Genomic DNA, 19,015 nt, shown 5'->3' on the forward strand with positions numbered 1-19,015 from the left:
TCCCTGGGATAAATCACATGCAGTTGCTGGTGTTTGGTGTCAGATTTGCCACCAGTAATAAGAAAAATTAAAAAATTGTCCAGTAGCACCTTAGAGACCAACTAAGTTTGTTCTGGGTATAAGCTTTCATGTGTATAATAAGGTACTACTGGACAATTTTTTTATTTGTTTCGACTGCGTCAGACCAACACTACCTGAACCAGTAATGAGGTTACCCTAGGTGTGTCATTTCCCCCCTCACTTTGACAGTGTACCCTTCCAAGCAGACTGATACATGGAAATTTATTAGGTGAAACCTTTTCCCAGCATGGAGTGCAGGTGAGAGCAGCTTCAGTAGGTCAGGCTGTTGTTTAAAGCCTAGATTTCTTCTTGGGACAGTGGGAGGAGTCTAATCTCATGAACTGGGGAATAGTGCACAAGAGGGGGCCAAACCGTAACGCAGTTACAAGACACTGCTTTATGCATGCTCCTGTCTCTGAATGCTTGTGTGCTTGCATGTATCTGTCCACTCCTGTTCCTTCCTTCCTTCATCTGGGCATGCCCTTCCCTTCAAATAGATAAGATGTTTGCTCCATGATTGGCCAAGTTCCCATTCCTCTGATAGTTACTATTGCTCTGGGCCAATGATGTACTTTAACTTTCAAAAACACACAAATCAAATGGGGTTTGCTATTTAAACAGTGTGGCAAAATTGATGTGATGGTGCATGGTTAGCTTTAGACGCCAATAGCTATAGACTCAGGATTACCCTGAGAAAGATTTCACAGGAGGCTGGGTGGGGAACCTTGTTCAGGCCAAGGGCCACATTCCTTTCTGGGAGGCCTTTCAAGGGTCCTGTGATGGTGGTGTGCAGGGCCAGAAGCAAAAGTGAGTGGTGCAGCAGGTGACTCTTACTTTTGTGCAGAAGAAGTCAGAGGTTTCTATATTTCTTGGTCAGACCACACCTGGGACACTGTGTCCAGCTCTGGGCACCACAGTTTAAGAAGGATGTTGAGAAGCTGGAACATGTGCAGAGGAGAGCAACCCAGCTGATCAGGGGTCTGGAAACCAAGACTGATGATGAGTGGTTGAGGGAGCTGGGTATGTTTAGCCTAGAAAAGAGGAGACTGAAGATGATTGCCATCGTCAAATATCTCAAGGGCTGTCACATGGAGGAAGCTTGCTCTCTCCTCCTGCAGGGGCTAGGACCTGAAAATATGGCTTCAAGTTGCAAGAAAGGAGATTCAAAGTAACCATCAGGAAGAACTTCCTGACAGTAAGAGCTCTCCTTCCTTGGAGGTTCTTATGCAGAGGGTGGGTGACATCTGTCATGGATGCTTTAGCGGAGACATTCCTGCTTTGCAGGAGTTTGGAATAGATGACCCTTGTGGTCCCTTCCAACTCTACGATTCTATAATTGTATGGTTCTCTGTGTCCTGTATCCAAGCAACCTAGTTTCTACACATTCATACACCTCTCTCTCTCCTCCATCCAGACAATCAAGGGGCATAATCAAGAGGCATTCCAGCTGGGGAAGAGTTCTGATGGCCTCATTTGGCCCCCAGCCCTTAGGTTTCCCCACTCATCTTACAGCAGCAATGCACATGAAAGTTACCAAGAGTGTGTTTTCTCCACTTCTTCAACCTCCATTGCTCTAGTCTCTGAGATTGTAGTTCTGCTGCCTCTTCCCAGTGTGCTAATTTGAGTTTCTGTCCCTTCTCTCTACAGGAGCTGCAGCGATAGCTGTTACTTGGATTCTCCCCTCTATCCAGAACTAGCTGATGTCCAGTGGTACGGACAGGAGAAAGCCAAGCCTGGAACTCTCGTGTGAATCCCCTTGACCTCAGCTGTTCAAACGCATCAATGCCATTCTGAAAAATCACCTCACTGCCTCTCATTTGCCTTACACTGGCGCCTGATACCAGCTTCAAGTCAAAGCACTTTTTGCATAAGGCAACTGAAGATGATATTAGAAAAACAGATCCACCCCTAACCAGGAGCGGAAAACTAATTCCTTCACTCCTGGTTATTTCAAACTGCCATGTGCCTCACAGAGATCACCCCAGAGCAGAGGGCAAATTTACAAATAACTTGGATGTTAAGAACGCCACAGGCAGTCAATTCAAACCATTCAAAGTTGCATAAGCCTCTTTCTTTGATATGTACAACTGTTCTAACATATATGATTTGAACTCTAAAGTCAAAGTACTAGTTAACGCTAATGTGACAGCTATCATGAAATACCCTTTTCATTGCAGAAAAAGACTGTAGGGAATAGAGAATGATCCTATCATTTCAGAGTGAGCCAGAATACTGTACTGCAACTGTTCTGTGCTGCCAAAGATTTCAGTAGCTGTTTTATGATGCATTTAAAAGTATCCATTTTTTTCAGAAACAGTAACGCTACTATTCTGTAACTTGCCTTCCATCTTGATGCTCTAAGCACCACTCTACTATGATGATACGCACCCCACAACCTGGGCAGATATCATCTGAGAAAACTCTGAAAAGATGAACAAGGGCAAGGAATTGCTTCTTTTTAACGTTCCTGTGATTAGTTGCAAGTAAAACAACCAATAAATTTTTCAGAGGATTTCTATGATCAGTTGTGAAGTAAAATGCCAAAAAGCGTTGTTTTGTTTAAAATCAATTTGCCTAGAAAATGTCTCACATCACGGAAAAGCACACCATGTAAGCTTGACAGCAAAATACAGTAATACTTGTGTGGGGGAGGGCTTATTGACTGGCCAGGGAAGTGAACTATGCTTCAAAGAGGAGTGCTTGGCAGTTTTTATTTGTTTACGAGCAGTTTAGGTTGTTTTCCTAAGATGAATCATGAAGAGATTACAAAAGCTTTTGACACAAAGTATGGTTGTCTGCCAATACCAAAAGAGAGGAAACTACAAGTTTACACTTGAGCAATGCTTTTTTATACACTTCTAGAAAGCCATTATACTTCACAAGGCCTCAGTACTTTTATAATGAACTAATGCACAAATTTCTAGGTCCCCGGTCAACTGCTAGTTTGCTGGAGGACCACCATGGAAAAGGAATGGCCAGGAAGAAGCAAGGATCATAACAACCCTCCCAAGCCCATAGACCACCTCCCAAGTCTCAGTGCCACTAGTATTTTGCCCCTGGATGGACAACAGTGAGGACCAGAACGCCCTTTTCTGGTGCCACCAGTTGCTCAACCCCTGATCTGAACAGATATGAGAGCAGGCACACCAGGTCTTCACTATGGTGTGATGATGCTGTTGTGCCACCCAACGGCCAAGTGTCTTGCCCCCCCCTTCCCCAAATGTTATGTTTGTGTGCAAGCAGCTGACAAACTGAAGAGAGGCTCTAAAAAGAAAAGAAGAAATGCCCTAAAGGCCAATTTTGTTGAAGAAAAAAAAGAAAGATTCCACAAACACAAGAAACCTAAATTCTCCCAAATGGAACAAAAGAACTACTGCTCTTCCAAGAAGGAATGGTAGAAGATTTTGCACCGTTAAGTAGGGCTGGGCAATATCTGATATATCATCAGCTAAACATTGCAATATACCGATCTATCACAAAATAATGATGGAGCTATGAAGAGGCAATGGCTGGCTTCATGGTTTTTCTTGCATTGTGATATTTGCATAGCGTGCACACAGACACACACATGATTTGTGATATATTGCCATGTCAAAAATTATGAAGCCAGTTTCAAAATATGTACTTTGAGCCAGTTTTGGACGATATATTGATATATCACCCAGCCCTACTGTTAAGACTCAGTAAGGGTCTGTCTAAAAGCAGAGAAAGAACAAGCTAAAATCACAAGCAAGAGTGAGATCACTGAAGCAAATAGCACAAGAACAGGTTGTCTTATTTCTATTTCATATAAATCAAGAAGGCATTATGTAAACATCCACATCTTAAGCCCTTATGTCCATATGCCATTGTGATGAACAGAACAAATGACATTTCATTTGAAGCAATAACCGCAGTCGGTCACCAAGTTGGGCTTAAGCAACACTGAAGTCCAAGCACCTTAACAATTACAGGTTTGCAGCCAATGTTGCTTTTAAACACCTCATCTTAAAATGAGATTGGAAAATGTATTGATTTAGTCTCTCTTAAAAATGAAGTATCAGCAAAATAATAAACTATGACAATAACATGCAACTTAAATGGCGTCGTCCTAATGTTTTACCAAGGAAATTCTCCAAAGTTAATGCTGCTTCTCTCCTACACGCTGCCCCTCTCGTTGTGTGTCTCTGTGGGTAGTAGTACCCTCTGCTAGCAACATCCAGCATATGGCTTCACAAACCAAGACAACCAACTAGATGCATTCTTCTCAACTTAAGTACCGTATTTTTCCGTGTATAAGACTAGGTTTTTTCCCTAAAAAATAAAGTCAAATATTAGGGGGCATCTTATACACAGATACATCCCCCCCCCCCCCGGCGGCACCATTTTCTTAAATCTGAGTCCCCAAAAATACATGGGGGCGTCTTATGGACTGAAATATACGGTATGTGTAGTATATGGACTTAAACTGGTTTAACATTCATTCCCTCACTGTGGAGAACTATAGTTCTCAGCATATGAAAGGACTGCTAACAGAATTTGCAGCCCCTTCATTAAATTACACTTCCTGTAAATTCTTTAGCAGAAGCCATGACAGGTAAAACTGGTAGATTACTGATTAAACTCACCTTCCAGGCTCCATCTAAACAACTTGATTTGTTTTAATTTGTACCTGAAAAGTCAATCAGAATGCTTGCCAAAATCACCTTAGTAAACATACCAACAGTACTGGAAATCACAGCCCCCCAGTCTAGCTAAAAAGTTATTTGTGACTAGTTTGCTTCACTGCTTCAATGGTCACACCTGAAACTAGATGGACTGGGGCTCCTTTTTTTATCGGGCTGTTTGGATATGATCCTGATGGACCAATAGTTCCCATCTGTTACATCCTAATGAGACCTGGCATGTTATTTTGCAGCAATACTGGCAGCCCTGAGTCAATAGAGAATGGGCTCAAATTTCCAGAAGCAGAGTAACATTCTCAAGGGGGTGGGAGGCCGGCCATGTTGAGTAGGGGAGAGCAGGGTGTGTTTCATTTTTGTTTTTTTAGTCAAGGCACTTGTGAGCCAGTCTGGTAGTAAAGACAGAAATTAAGTAAAACAGGTTTTACTGTTTAACTCAATTCAGTTATACAAAACTGTACATAAAGTGTTAATCAGGAGATTAACATGTTTTGAGTATGATATGAGGGGGTAAACCATAGCTATTGTATACAAGCACTTGACCACCCCCACTAATAACCCCCTTGAATTTTGCTTTGTATCCATGAAAAGGTCCCTCATCCAATATTGCATTTTGTCCGTATGTACAAACCACCACCCTGGCAGGGTTTATTTTTAAAATAATATTATATGCAGTTGAGTGTTGGAAATGTTGGGAGGGGGGCGGAGGGGAGGTCCAGTTTGTTTTGTTTTGTTTTCCCACCCCAGTATTAGTTTTAGTTTTGGACATAGCAAACCCCAATCAGGTGCTATCAGATGACCAGTTACTGCTTAGTTAACTAGATGTAAAGTTTTACATATATATAAATATATATATATATATTAATGTCAATAGTTTTATTACAAGTTGAGCAAAATGGACTCTAGTTTAAAATAAGGGGGAAATTAGAACTCTTCTGAAATGGACTGTAGAGCATGTAAAATGATTTTACTGAAACCTGTGCAACGGTAATCAAGGGGAAGGGAAAAAATGTTATGTTGTAGAAAAGTTTGCAGAATTTTTTTTTACAAATCTGCTTTTAATTTATTCTTTTTCTATTAAGAATTTGTATAGTTACCTTTACATTTTGCAAAAACAGTGTTGTCAACACTTCCTTATTAAAGCATTTTCAAGATGAAATTTGGTGTCCGTAATTTTTTCTGCAGTATCCAAGGTGACTTTATGAGCGGTCTCTCTTAATTTGGTGGAGCCCACTCCTAGTTGTGCATACTGGCTCTGTGCACACGACACATTAAACAACAGTTTAAATCGTTTCTGTGAATGAGCAGTGAGTTGTTCCAGTCCTGCTCCCCAAGCATGTGGAAACAAACCAGAGGCTAACTTGCTGTTCTATGTATGACCCTGCACTCTTCTAACAAGCCACAATACACCGAGATAACCAGGCCCCTGCCTTCCGTCTTGCATCAGCGGCTTCAAACATTAGTGCCAGCATTTGTGCAAACCACTTTTACTCTTTTATATCCATGTGCAGGAACACTAGATGGTTGGTAACTAAATTTAGGATAAAAATAGAGCCTAAAGCTACAATACTACCAAGCAAGATTCCTCTCTTTGAGCGGAGGTTCCAGCTTATGAAACTATCCCCCCCTCCCATCCTAAAGTCTTATTTATCAAGATTCAAGCGAAATCCTTCAAAACGTTTCTGCTCAACTGAAAAACAATTTTATTATACTGTATTCATCAGCTAGTGATAGCTATCCAGGTTGTCCCTTGTGTAAAAGGGCAACCAGGAAATTCTTACTCTCTATTTGTCTTTTATTTATTTTCTTAAGGTACAGGTTGTTGTGTACTTGAACACAAGCTTGTGGCTGCCATTCAGGTCAAGCCCAGAGACAAGGAGCCTCCCTCAAGCCTGGGATGAAAACCCAGTTGCCAAAGCAGATTTCTCATTCAGATACTCCCTTAGCCAGGACAGCTGGAAATGCTTATTTTGCAGATCCTGTGGTTTCCAGTAAGGTGCCATTCCACAGATTGCTAGAGGATAAACTTAATTCTGACACAGGATGCAATATCATACAGAAAGCTTATTTCCAGGACCACCAGCCAGGAGAGAAAATGCCCATAAAGGAAAGCTTTCCGGGAGAAGTAGCTTTTTCCCACATTCCGCAATGCTGCCATTGCCTTCCAGAATTTAAGACATCTGCTTACATAGTCTGTAAAAGGCACATCCCCAGTCCAAGTCGCACTTGCTACAGCTAGCATGTCATCCCTCTTGGGGGAGGTGAAATATCTACTCATGATCTTTCCAAGACCCTAAGGACTCTGCTTCTCTCTTAAAAGATGCTCCTCCTTAACTCAGAGCATGTACTGCCGTTTTCCTTCAGGACAAAATTATAGTTCTTGTAAATCACAGACACCAATGTTTCTAAACATAGAGTATAAAACCAAGGCCAGACTAAATGGCTGAATTTGGAAACCACTGGGGCGAGCCATGGAAGACAGTTGCGACATGAGAAATATGTCCTGCTATATTAAATCCCCTTGATGTGTACAAAACAATTTACAACCCACCAGCATTTTCTTCACAGCATCTTCTTGTCCACTCACCAGATATTCCTAGCCTAATCAGCTACAATGCTGCCTCCCCTTAGCCAAAAGCTCCTGCTTACTCTTTTTAAACTCTACATATTTCTGTACCACCTCCTGGGCTTTAATACTTTAGACTGCAACATTTTCCAGGCCTAAGAAGCTTCAAGGGCATAGTGATTTTTCTTTCTTTCTGACGTCTCCAATATATTTATTGAAAAGAACCACTAGCCAAGCAGTTACATTATACTTTTATAGGCAAAAAAGTAATTTTATAAAGATCCAACTGCTACCTCCTCCTCTCTAAGGCTGGAACATTACCTTTGCCACCAAGTGCAGCATTCCCAACCTCTTGTGTTGGCTCTTTGCAGGGTGAAGCAGCAGCCAAGTATAGCAAGGGGTGCTCGGCTCTGCCTACATTTACAGCATTTCAGAGGCACCACCTCTCCCACCCCAATGAAGGGGGATTTGAGATGCCCTTGCTAGCCAGGTGGAAACAAGCAGCAGGAAAAGAGCCTGCAGAGGAAAGCTGTGCGCAGGAAACTGTGGTCCACGTGTGTGCACAACCCCTCCTGCCAGCAGTTTTCTTCCCGCAATCTCACGCCCCTAAAAAACCAAACAGAAGGTTGGGAATCCCACATTTGTCACTGAATGTGTGTACCTTTGCCCTACTCTGACTGAAGCTTTTCCAACACATTATAAAGACGAATGCCTCGCAAGACGGAAAACCCGCAAGACGAAAGGGTTTTCTGTTTCGGAGGCACTTCGCAAGACGAATTTCCCTATGGACTTGCTTCGCAAGACGAAAGCCCATAGGGAAATCTCCGGGGACCTGTTTTAAATTGCTGGCGGTCGGGAGCAAAGACTTTCGCCCACAGCCGGCCTTCAGAAGAGGTCCTGGACCTCTTCTGAAGGCCGGCGGGGGGCAAAAGTCTTTGCTCCCCCCGCCTGCCTTCCCGGGACAGCGGAGAAGTCCCGCCCCGCTCGGGATGGCGGCGCAGAGCTGTCTGCCGTGCCGGGATCAGCGCGGGCTCTGCACAGCCATCGGGAGCCGGGGGAGAAGCCCGCCCCGCTCCAGATGGCCGCGCAAAGCTGTCTGCCGTCCGGGGACGGCAGGCACATCTGCGCCGCCATCCCAAGCGGGGCGCTAAGTCCCGCCCCGCTCGGGATGGCGGCGCAGAGCTGTCTGCCGTCCTGGGACTGCAGGCAGATCTGCGCCACCATCCCGAGCGGGGCGCTAAGTCCCGCCCCGCTCGGGATGGCGGCGCAGAGCTGTCTGCCCTGCCGGGACTGCCATCCCGAGCGGGGCAGGAGCCTCCATAGGCGCGCGTCACCTCTCCAGCCGGGGGAGGGTCGCAGGGGGCTGCTTTAGCCCCGCGCGCGCTCTCCCAGCTGGAGAGGTGACGTGCGCCTATGGAGGCTCCTGCCATAGGCGCGTGTCACCTCTCCAGCCGGGGGAGGGTCGCAGGGGGCTGCTTTAGCCCCCCGCGTGCTCTCCCAGCTGGAGAGGTGATGTGCGCCTATGGAGGCTCCTGCCATAGGCGCGTGTCACCTCTCCAGCCGGGGGAGGGTCGCAGGGGGCTGCTTTAGCCCCGCGCGCGCTCTCCCAGCTGGAGAGGTGACGTGCGCCTATGGAGGCTCCTGCCATAGGCGCGTGTCACCTCTCCAGCCGGGGGAGGGTCGCAGGGGGCTGCTTTAGCCCCCCGCGTGCTCTCCCAGCTGGAGAGGTGACGTGCGCCTATGGAGGCTCCTGCCATAGGCGCGCGTCACCTCTCCAGCCGGGAGAGGGTCGCAGGGGGCTGGGGGGAGATAGCGATCTCCCTGCAGCCCCTTGCTGCAAAAGACCGGGGGAAGCGGGGAAGCGAAGCGCTTCGCTTCCCGCTGCCCCCGGACCTCTTCTGAAGCAAGGGGTTGCGGGGAGATAGCGATCTCCCTGCAGCCCCTTGCTGCAAAAGACCGGGGGAAGCGGGGAAGCGAAGCGCTTCGCTTCCCGCTGCCCCCAGGACCTCTTCTGAAGGCTGGCGGGGGGCAAAAGTCTTTGTCCCCCCTGCCTGCCTTCCCAGGGGCTTTTAAATCGCCCCGGACAGCGGAGAAGTCCTCCGCTGTCCGGGGCGATTTTAAAATGCCGCCCGCCAGCATTTTAAGATCGCCCCGGACAGCGGAGAAGTCCTCCGCTGTCCCAGGGTTTTTTAAAATGCTGGGGGTGGGAAGAAAAGCCCTTGTCCCCCCCCCCCAGCCTTCAGAAGAGGTCCGGGGACAGACTGTCCCCGGACCTGGTCTGAAGGCGGTTTCCCTAGGAACGCATTAATTGATTTTCAATGCATTCCTATGGGAAACCGTGCATCGCAAGACGAAAAAACCGCAAGACGAAGAGACTTGCGGAACGAATTAATTTCGTCTTGCGAGGCACCACTGTAAAGTTATAGTTTAAATTCCCATTTAAAGGCAATTAACTGAACAAATATGGAAGACAGGCTTATGGTGCCAGCAAGCAAAAAAACAGCCCAACTCAACACTTACTGACCTTAGTAAGCAACCAGCATCTCAAAAGGCCCTCTGCAAAAATCCTCAGAGGGAGTTTCTCTCAACATACTGCAGGAGAGCTTTTTTAGAACAAGATACCCTGCCCCTTCCCAAATTCATCTTTAAAACCCTGCCCTGTGCCATTTTTGGCATTGTTGCTCTTTATATTCTTTTGAACGTGTGAGAGCTTTTAAAATAAAATATTGAGCAAGCTAGGACAATACACCAGTTATCAGGAAAGGAGATGCTAAACCACTGTGTGAAGTAACCACACCACTGCCTCCCCACCCCCACCCCCAGTGCCTCCAGGACTGCGAGAATGTGCCCATAAACTTGGTATCATCACACTCTGGAAACAAAAGTCCTGTTTACTTTACCACAGTCCTGTAAGAAATCCAGTCTCGGCTGCCACATTCTGGAGGAAGAGACATTCTTCTCAGAGTTTTCTATCCGGCCTCCCAGACAGATACTGGAGTAAAGAGCCTCCAGTCTTCCGTGAAAAGCAGCTGCCACAGCAGCATTCACCCTATAATCTGTGCCTAGTGACTAAACAGAACGGAAACAGATCAAAACCCTTTAAAAAAATGCAAATATGTTTTATTTGCTGCTTATTCAGTTTCCTAAAGATGAAAATATCCTGAACTGGCAGAACTTGAATTGTTCATAAGGTACAACAGGATCAAACCCCATGAAAACCCTGCCAACTTCAGTGAATGCAAGAATCTGAGCTGAGAAAGACTTCCAGAAGTTTGTCAAATGAACTACTAAGACAGTTTCAACCATCCTGAAAGAGAATAGTGCACCTGGACTATCAATACAGTATTCAGAGACCAAAGCACCCACATATTTACAAATTAAGAACCTCCTACACTCTATCTTCCAGCCATACATAGCAATAGAATCTCAAGTATTCAAGTGGTCCTGAATAACCCTCCCTCACACAGTAATTCCTAATGTCCCAAGTTGTTATTAAATAATCCAAAGTGCCCATGAGGTCAAAGTATCCACCCACACAAGAGAGGCTGCCTGGTGTGTCCTTGAAAGATTAAAAGTTGTGGACTCATGTCTTTCCTATCAACCTCTGAGTGTACTGTGCTTCTTGCTTTCAGAGGTAACAATATTGTTCCAAGTCTCTCCAAGTGAAAGCACAGCAGAGGTGCACACCTTCAGAGGAGGCTGCTTCCTGCATCTCTGGATGAGTTACTGTTCTGGGCATGCTTCCTGCCATTTGGGAGTCATGCTTGTATTCGTGGTCAATGCACAGCACACAAGGAAAGCAGCGAGTTTTACTCCTAATTATTAAAAATAAACATTTTCTGCAATAAGAGTGGTTTTGTCTCCATTTTAAAGAAAAGGTTGCCCGAACTATCAGAAATATGGGAAACACAGTCTTACTACCATTATTCTGAACAAAACTGATGTACATTTGAAGAATTTAAGCTGCAAGACACATACTTGGAAGTCAATGTGGATACTGTTCCGTAAACTGTCACAAATTCATTCAGCTTCAGAGCTGTAATGGAAATGTCATGGGCCAGAGAACCTTGGCTAATCTGCATACTTTAGCTATTTGCAATTAGCATGGTTAGCATTGTTATCTGCATGAACATTATGGATGCCAAGGAACAGCTGGTGTAGACATTTCATGTGTTCTGTTAGCCCTCACATCAAATAAGGCAGGCACTGAATTAACTTAAAGGCAGTAAAAGTGCTGTTGAATGCACCCTCAGAACTTACATTTTCATATTTTTCTGCAAGCTGAACACTAAACACTTACTCAATGTTTTCATCGCAGCCTATGTCCTGAAAATGACCTCTCAATCCCTACCATGTACACAGTAAGAATGAACAAGTATAATTAAGCTCAAACTGCTGAACCTGACTGCCTCAATGACTTTTTCCTTCCATATAAATCTGCTCTTGCTTTTGAGATCCGTTTTGAAAGACCTAATCTCGGAGCTTATCAACCTGGACTATTAGGCAAATGATCAGTCTATGTCTGGTGTGTCCCATTTCTGCACATATTCATTCTTAAATCCATTCCATTCCATTGTTGCATTCATCTGTGCTAATACACTACCTAGAGAGCATTCTGTAAGCAAATACTTTATCTTTTATATATAATTTTATTGAATTTCCTATTTTTTTACGAAATTGACTTCAAATTAAATAGTTGCATTGTTTCATGGATTGACTTCTCACTCACACCTCCAGAGTGTTTTTGTTCAAACTCTTTTCTACTGTGTTATATATCAAACTCTTACCTTACAGAAATCCCTCTAATACAATTACTTTAACATTTTTTCTTCCGCTGCTCCCATCTCGCACATATTTTATCTCAATGTATGCCTTCCTAAATTTACTTTATCTTAAAATACACATTTCTGCTATTTTTTGAGGGGGGAAATTGAATTCAGCACCACACTATTACCATTATTCTTCCAGTACAAGCATTTCTACTCACCAGATTAAATGAGCACCCTTCTCCCCCCACCATGCATTGTTCTGGGGCTTCTCCTGACCCTCTGGGGCAATGTGGGGGAGATGTAGGGGTACACAAGGGGACAAGGGCTGCTGCAAAAGCCCTGCTGCACTAGCAGAAGTCATTGAGCTGGCTTCCACTAACACACTGAGTGGGTGAATCCACCCGGGTACCACAAAGTTCAGAGAAACATGAAATCCCGAAGATAATCATGTTCCAATCTCTAGTTAAAATGAACATTTTCACTTAAAATGGATTAGTTTCTTGCTGAAAACTGTGTCTGGAAAGTATAGTTAGTTGATGCTTTATTCATTGTACAAATATTTTGCTTTTGTTTCTAAATCTGTCAGCTTAAGAGCGTGCAACCAAACGGAATGCATTCTTCACCATCTTGACAGTCCCCTCCACCTTCCCTCCCAGCCTCTCTCTCACCTCTCCTTGGGTCAAATGTCAGATGGTAGGAGCAGAGAACTGACATTTTACTGCAGTTCTATAAAGGGCTATTCACACGTATGATGGCATTAAAAATAATGCTAAACTACTTCAGGAGTATTAAAACTTCCATTATTTAGTGGTAACAAAGAAATCTTTACAACTTATCCCTGTGAGATGGAAAAGTTTGTTTACTGAGCAGGTTGAGTCCCCGAGTGTTTCTCCCCCTGCCAGCAAAGAGTTAACTGGCCAGAGTTCCAGTTAGATAGGTAGCCGTGTTGGTCTGCCATAGTCAAAATAAAAAAATTCCTTCCAGTAGCACCTTAAAGACCAACTATGTTAGTTCTTGGTATGAGCTTTCGTGTGCATGCACACACTGGTATCTGAAGAAGTGTGCATGCACACGAAAGCTCATACCAAGAACTAACTTAGTTGGTCTTTAAGGTGCTACTGGAAGGAATTTTTTTATTTTGGCCAGAGTTGCAAGGGAGGCGGAGTGGAGGGAGATTCCTGGGGTCTGTGAGGAGAGCGAAGATGCAGACCCCGGTTAAAATAGGCAAGGCACAGTCCCACACAGTGTTTTGCGGGGAAATGGGTCCTCTGACAGGAAAGGGCAATAGTGGTTCTGAGGCCAAGGGGGATTTGGGAGTCTGCAGGGAAACAGTCCAGTTAAAAGCCGACGTTCCTGAAGTGGGAGTGGAGAAGTCTGATCTATGGAAAATGCGTAGAAGAAAGTAACCTTAAACCCGAACAGCATACAGCCTATAACGTGAGACAGTTTACGTTTTAATAAAAAGCAACAGCAGTTTGTTACATTTCTGTGGAAGAGGAAGAACCAAAACTCCTTCTTCAGATCTGTTACAATAAAGTCTGTTTGCAACCTGTTTTCCCAAGAGAAAAACCCGCTGTCGCTCGTGATTCATTCTCCATTGGGGATTTCACCTGAGGGAAAGAGAAACAGGGCTGGCCCACGGGCGCCAGGAAGAGAGGGCACCGCTGGCCCTGCTCCTGGTAAAAGTCGGAGGAGGGATCTCTGAAAGATCTTTTCCTTTTACCTGTTACTTAGCAGTGTCATTATCATGATCCTACAAATTATTGTTCAAATTTTGGTGCCTGAAAAATACTCCAGACTCCCCCCAAAAAGACAAGATAGCATTTTATAGGATAACGAAGTCATAATGCACAAAGACAGAGGTAGCAGGATGCCAGTTTAGCTGGACCAGTTCTGTTCACCCTAAAGTTCTCACACCACAGTGTGGAGTTAAGTGTCCTGGTGACAATCATGAAAAATAATTTCTGATACAAAAATCTATGAATCAATCAAAAGCTTGGGTGCATTTCTTAGAAATATATTTTTCCTATAAATGAAATACCAAGAAATTAAAATGGTCCTATGTAGAATGATAAATACAACTCATGTTTCAAAACTGTGATGAAATCAGTCCTTATAAAGCAAGGAGGCTCAAAATCTAAAAGGCAAGGTAGAACTGAACTTTTGCTCTGATAAAAATTAAAGGAAACACACACATATACAAACTTGTCCTCAAGCTAGCAAGACAAGCCGGCAACATGTTCCAGCCCAGGACTTGAAGAAGACATAAAGGTTCATCAAAAGACAAAATGAAGGTGATCTGTGCGACTGAGCCTCAGTAAAGCAGCATGCCTTTCTTCTCCCACCCCAGCTCACTCCAGTTCCCAAACGGAGAGCATTTCTGAATGCTTTCTTCTCTCATAACCTGCATATCCACATTGTCACAGCGCATTGTACTCCACACATTTGGATGGGTCGGTAGGGAAATGTTTCTGGCAAATGGTCATCAGCCTCTTCAAGCCCTGCAGAGATAAATACAAGAATGGCATGCTGGTAACCAAGACCAGATGTGGGAGAGTTGCAGCCCCGGGGCCGAGCGGGGCAGGCTTAAGCCTCCTGTTTGTGCTTACAAATGCTGAACGCTTAAGATTAAAGAAAGTGATTCTCCGGACAATGGATCCACCAGTCTTTATCTCACCTGGATGTATTTCCTCTGAGTTTCATCATTCAGAACGTGAGCCACGTGCTTTGAGAAAATCTTCTCTCGACCAGTTCGCGCATGGATGCCCACCATAGTGACGCCGATAGGCCAGGGAGCGTTCCCAATGGCCATCTGCAGATAGGCGTCGTTAGCCTGCAGAAATAAAGGCAGGCAACTGACGGGCAAGGCAAGAGGCACCAGGGGAGGCACAGAGCCTGCAGGGACAGCTAAAAGAAAGCCAAGAGCCCCATCTGCAGATTTTGTGGCTAATAGCTCTAGAGCCACAGGCCAGAGCACACCTGCAGTCCTCATGCTTACAAGCTTTCTGCAAAATGGCTTCACAATAATTATTACTTTCACTGACAAGGCACCAAAATTAGCATTTCTTGAAACAGTAAAAATCTTACTAGATCAGTTTAAAACAAAACACAAAATACCACTATAAAATACAGCACTCCCCAGATCTCATTAATCAACACAGAACTTTTCAGAAGCTTGGATAGTGTTATGTGATTAACCCACCCTGCCCAGTCAGTGTCTGACAATGTCCACATGCAAACCTGAATGTTAGCCGGTCCAAGTCTCAAAGAATCATACAATGCAATGTGTTCTCCCATCCCTGCACCTGAAGGTCTAAACAACAACTTATACATGTTTGAACCTGCATTTCTATGCTTATTAGAGCTAATAATATTTCTCTGAAGGGTTAAGCTAGAGACACGTTCACCTCCCTTAATGCAGGGGGGGGACCTCCAGCACGAGACCTAATCAGGCCCCCCAGGCCATTTGGCAAAGTCACACTTAGTCGCCAATCGTCCAAAGTCCCACATGACATCAGATGCAAGTGGTTAAAAATACAGCTGGGCTAGGCCAAAGGGGCTTCAGGAGCATTGCCAATCAGCTTCCAAAGAGCCCTGCACAGTGATTTGAAGTGCTGGCGATCAGCTGATTGTGGGGGCTACAAAGCACAGTGCAGGGTTCTTTGCAAGGAGTCCTGGGCTGGACTTTGAAGCCCCACTGATCAATGGTGCTTTGAAGTCCCAATAGTCACCTAATTGTTGGGGCTTCAAATGTCACTTCACATCACTGTGACACCAGGTGATCGAGAGGTAGATGCGCCACCCCACCCCAATCAATTTATTTATTTTTTGCTCGAGGGAGTGATGGAAGATGAAGATCTGGCCTGCACCTGCCTCAAGCCAATTAAGCCACAAAACACAAATATCATTGACTCTGTAAAAGTTCAGTACCTTCACATACTCCCTTTGCAGCATGAACTTGATAATGTCCGTTATTGATTCCTTGATGTCAGCAGGGATATTCTAAAGACAAAACAGCAAATATCAAGTAGGCAACGAAACTCGTGATTCTCATACCACACTTTATCTTAAATAAGACCACAGACATGATCAACCCTCACAGCCAAAAACGCTTACTTCTGGAGAATGTAAGAACTAGCCAGTCTGAGAGAAACCCGCTCCTTTGTTTGTGCCTGAGTGACTGAAGCAGGCGCACTTCCAGAGCAGCACGTTAGTTCCTTTGAAAGCCAGCCGTTCTGCTGCACTGAGCGTGGCTGCAAAAGCCAATCACAGACCAGAGTGAGAGAAGCTTGACCTCAAGTGGGTAATTATGCTGCGACAAAGAACACACCTTTGCGTGTGAGTGGAGGGTTCAGACTTACAAGAGCTTTTATATATTTGCAACTCTGCAGGGAAGCAGCCAACACCACTAATTTGCTTTGTCTAGAGTACTGTTTCTCCTTGCTTTTCCCAGCCACTCCACCAACTCAGCCACCACTCCCGTCGTGCTCCAGCTCTGCTCCAGGCTAGGAGAATCTGAGTGGCAGAGGCAGGCAGCTCACTGTTGCCATGCGCTGAGTGTCCTCATGGCTCTGCTTCACTATCCTTGGAGAGAAAAACATGAGCGCTGGAAGCTAATACACTAGGATAAATGAGGGGTCTCCCTGCTTATTTAACTTATATGCAGAATTCATCATGCGAAAGGCTGGGCGGGATGAATCCCAAACCGGAATTAAGATTGCCGGAAGAAATATCAACAACCTCAGATATGTAGATGACACAACCTTAATGGCAGAAAGTGAGGAGGAATTAAAGAACCTTTTAATGAGGGTGAAAGTGGAGAGCGCAAAATATGGTCTGAAGCTCAACATCAAAAAAACGAAGATCATGACCACTGGTCCCCTCACCTCCTGGCAAATAGAAGGGGAAGAAATGGAGGCAGTGAGAGATTTTACTTCCTTGGGCTCCATGATCACTGCAGATGGTGACAGCAGCCACGAAATTAAGAGACACCTGCTTCTTGGGAGAAAAGCAATGACAAACCTAGAAAGCATCTTAAAAAGCAGAGACATCACCTTGCCAACAAAGGTAGTGATGTATGGAAGTGAGAGCTGGACCATAAAGAAGGCTGATCGCCAAAGAATTGATGCTTTTGAATTATGGTGCTGGAGGAGACTCTTGAGAGTCCCATGGACTGCAAGAAGAACAAACCTCTCCATTCTGAAGGAAATCAGCCCTGAGTGCTCACTGGAAGGAGAGATCGTGAAGCTGAGGCTCCAATACTTTGGTCACCTCATGAGAAGAGAAGACTCCCTAGAAAAGGCCCTGATGTTGGGAAAGATGGAGGGCACAAGGAGAAGGGGACGACATGGTTGGACAGTGTTCTCGAAGCTACATGAGTTTGGTCAAACTGCAGGAGGAAGTGGAAGACAGAAGTGCCTGGCGTGCTCTGGTTCATGGGGTCACGAAGAGTCAGACACGACTAAACGACAACAGCCTCACCCATCTGTCTTCCCTCCGCCAATCCCTTGCCTGTGCCCGCCTTCTTCCATGCCGCCAGTCATGGGGTGGATCTGCCTGTCACTGACTGGCTCCACCTACTGTTATTCTTCCTGCCTTCTCCCCTACCATTGCCAACTGTGCTGCTCCACAAAGCTCCTGCATCCTGTTTTCCACAGTGTGGTGAGTTCAACACAAGTGTGACTAACAAGAGAGCTGAGTTTGGCTCGAAGAAAGGTTTCACATCTCTACTCCTCTTCCATGGATTTCTATGTGACTTCCTATGGGTTACTGCACATCAGCCTTAATTTCTATCTATAAAAAGAGAATTACTGTCTTGATCTTGTGCACAGGCAGACATGTTGAAAAAGTGAATGTTAACTAAGACTAGAAAGAAAACTGGCAAATTAAAAAATGGCCATGTCAGTGGATCTGAAGTAGAAGATCCAGAAAGGATCTTTCATCCCCTGGTATTGTACAGATTAGCAGTCTGTTTCACTTCCTCCATCTGTGAAAAAGAAAATGTCACTGCACACACTCCATCAGGGGTAGGGAAGCATTTTGGCCCCAGGGGTCAGATCTTTATCCCCTCCCCACTCCACCGGCCAACTGTGACAGGTGTGTGGGAGCACCTGATGTCACAGTGACATCCCAAAAGCACAGCAATCAGCTGGTTGTTGGGCCCTTTGCAATCCCTGTGCTCAGCACTTCACTAGGGTTGAGCACAGTGCTTACAAAGTGCCCGAAAATCAGCTGGTTGTTCCCCATTTGGAACACACTGAGTAAAGCACCATTAGGCCAAGTCCCAACCTTTCCTGCCTCATACCTGACATCACACATGGCATCAGATGTAGGGCCGTTGAGCATGGCTTAGCCAAAACAGCCTGGAAGCCCAATGGTGAGGCTTACAGGCCAACTTTGGATCACAGGCTGGAAATTCCCCTCCACTGTGCTACATAGTTAGAAAAGGGTGACTGAAAAAAGCAGTCTTGCTTAATTCCAGAAACCCTAATACGGCAAAACCTTTATTAGGTCAATCAAAACATCACAAAACAGTGTGAGATTCTGAGTTCTCATCATCAAGCTAGATTGTAAACAAAGTGTGGAACGGAGGGTAAGAATTGTCTGCTGGTAAAACATTCATGCCTAAATCTAGTAGAAGACTTAAGATAGTGTGTTGCTGAAGTTACCCTTTTCCGAAGTTTTCTGAACAGAGGTCTCAGGTATGATTCTGTCTGCTTCTGAGTGGCGCTGTTTAGTTTGCCTTGTACACCACGTTTCACATAATCTTCTCTGGCGTTCAACTCCTTAGCCCAGACTCCAAGAAGAAACTGAAGATGACAAACAAATTTAAGCCATACTGCCACACAGTGGCTAAATATGAACAGTGTCCATAAACTAAAGCTGCAACCCCATTCATTTACTTACAAAGAAATAGTACCTGCAATGTTAGTTAATTCTGGATAGATATGTATCTGATT

The 19,015-nt window shown here is 44.9% G+C and overlaps 2 protein-coding genes across 13 annotated transcripts in view; one reads left to right on the top strand and one right to left on the bottom strand.

Annotated features, from left to right (window-relative positions):
- FRMD4A (FERM domain containing 4A) overlaps nt 1-5,880 on the top strand; it is a 449,083-nt gene extending 443,203 nt beyond the window's left edge. For all 7 annotated transcript variants that reach the window (XM_081210651.1, XM_081210652.1, XM_081210650.1 and 4 more), the window contains one exon: nt 1,708-5,880. In XM_081210651.1, coding sequence (XP_081066777.1) covers nt 1,708-1,810 — 103 coding nt within the window. In that variant the 3' untranslated portion in view covers nt 1,811-5,880. The remainder of the gene's footprint in view (nt 1-1,707) is intronic.
- Nucleotides 5,881-13,494: 7,614 nt separating this feature from the next.
- Nucleotides 13,495-19,015, bottom strand: part of PRPF18 (pre-mRNA processing factor 18) — a 129,837-nt gene continuing 124,316 nt past the window's right edge. For all 6 annotated transcript variants that reach the window (XM_081210751.1, XM_081210750.1, XM_081210754.1 and 3 more), the window contains 4 exons: nt 18,725-18,865; nt 15,987-16,058; nt 14,734-14,889; nt 13,495-14,557 (listed from right to left, as the gene is read on the bottom strand). In XM_081210751.1, coding sequence (XP_081066877.1) covers nt 14,477-14,557; nt 14,734-14,889; nt 15,987-16,058; nt 18,725-18,865 — 450 coding nt within the window. In that variant the 3' untranslated portion in view covers nt 13,495-14,476. The remainder of the gene's footprint in view (nt 14,558-14,733; nt 14,890-15,986; nt 16,059-18,724; nt 18,866-19,015) is intronic.

The sequence above is a fragment of the Podarcis bocagei genome (genome assembly GCF_964188305.1).
Source record: "Podarcis bocagei genome assembly, chromosome: 10".
Lineage (NCBI taxonomy): Eukaryota > Metazoa > Chordata > Lepidosauria > Squamata > Lacertidae > Podarcis > Podarcis bocagei.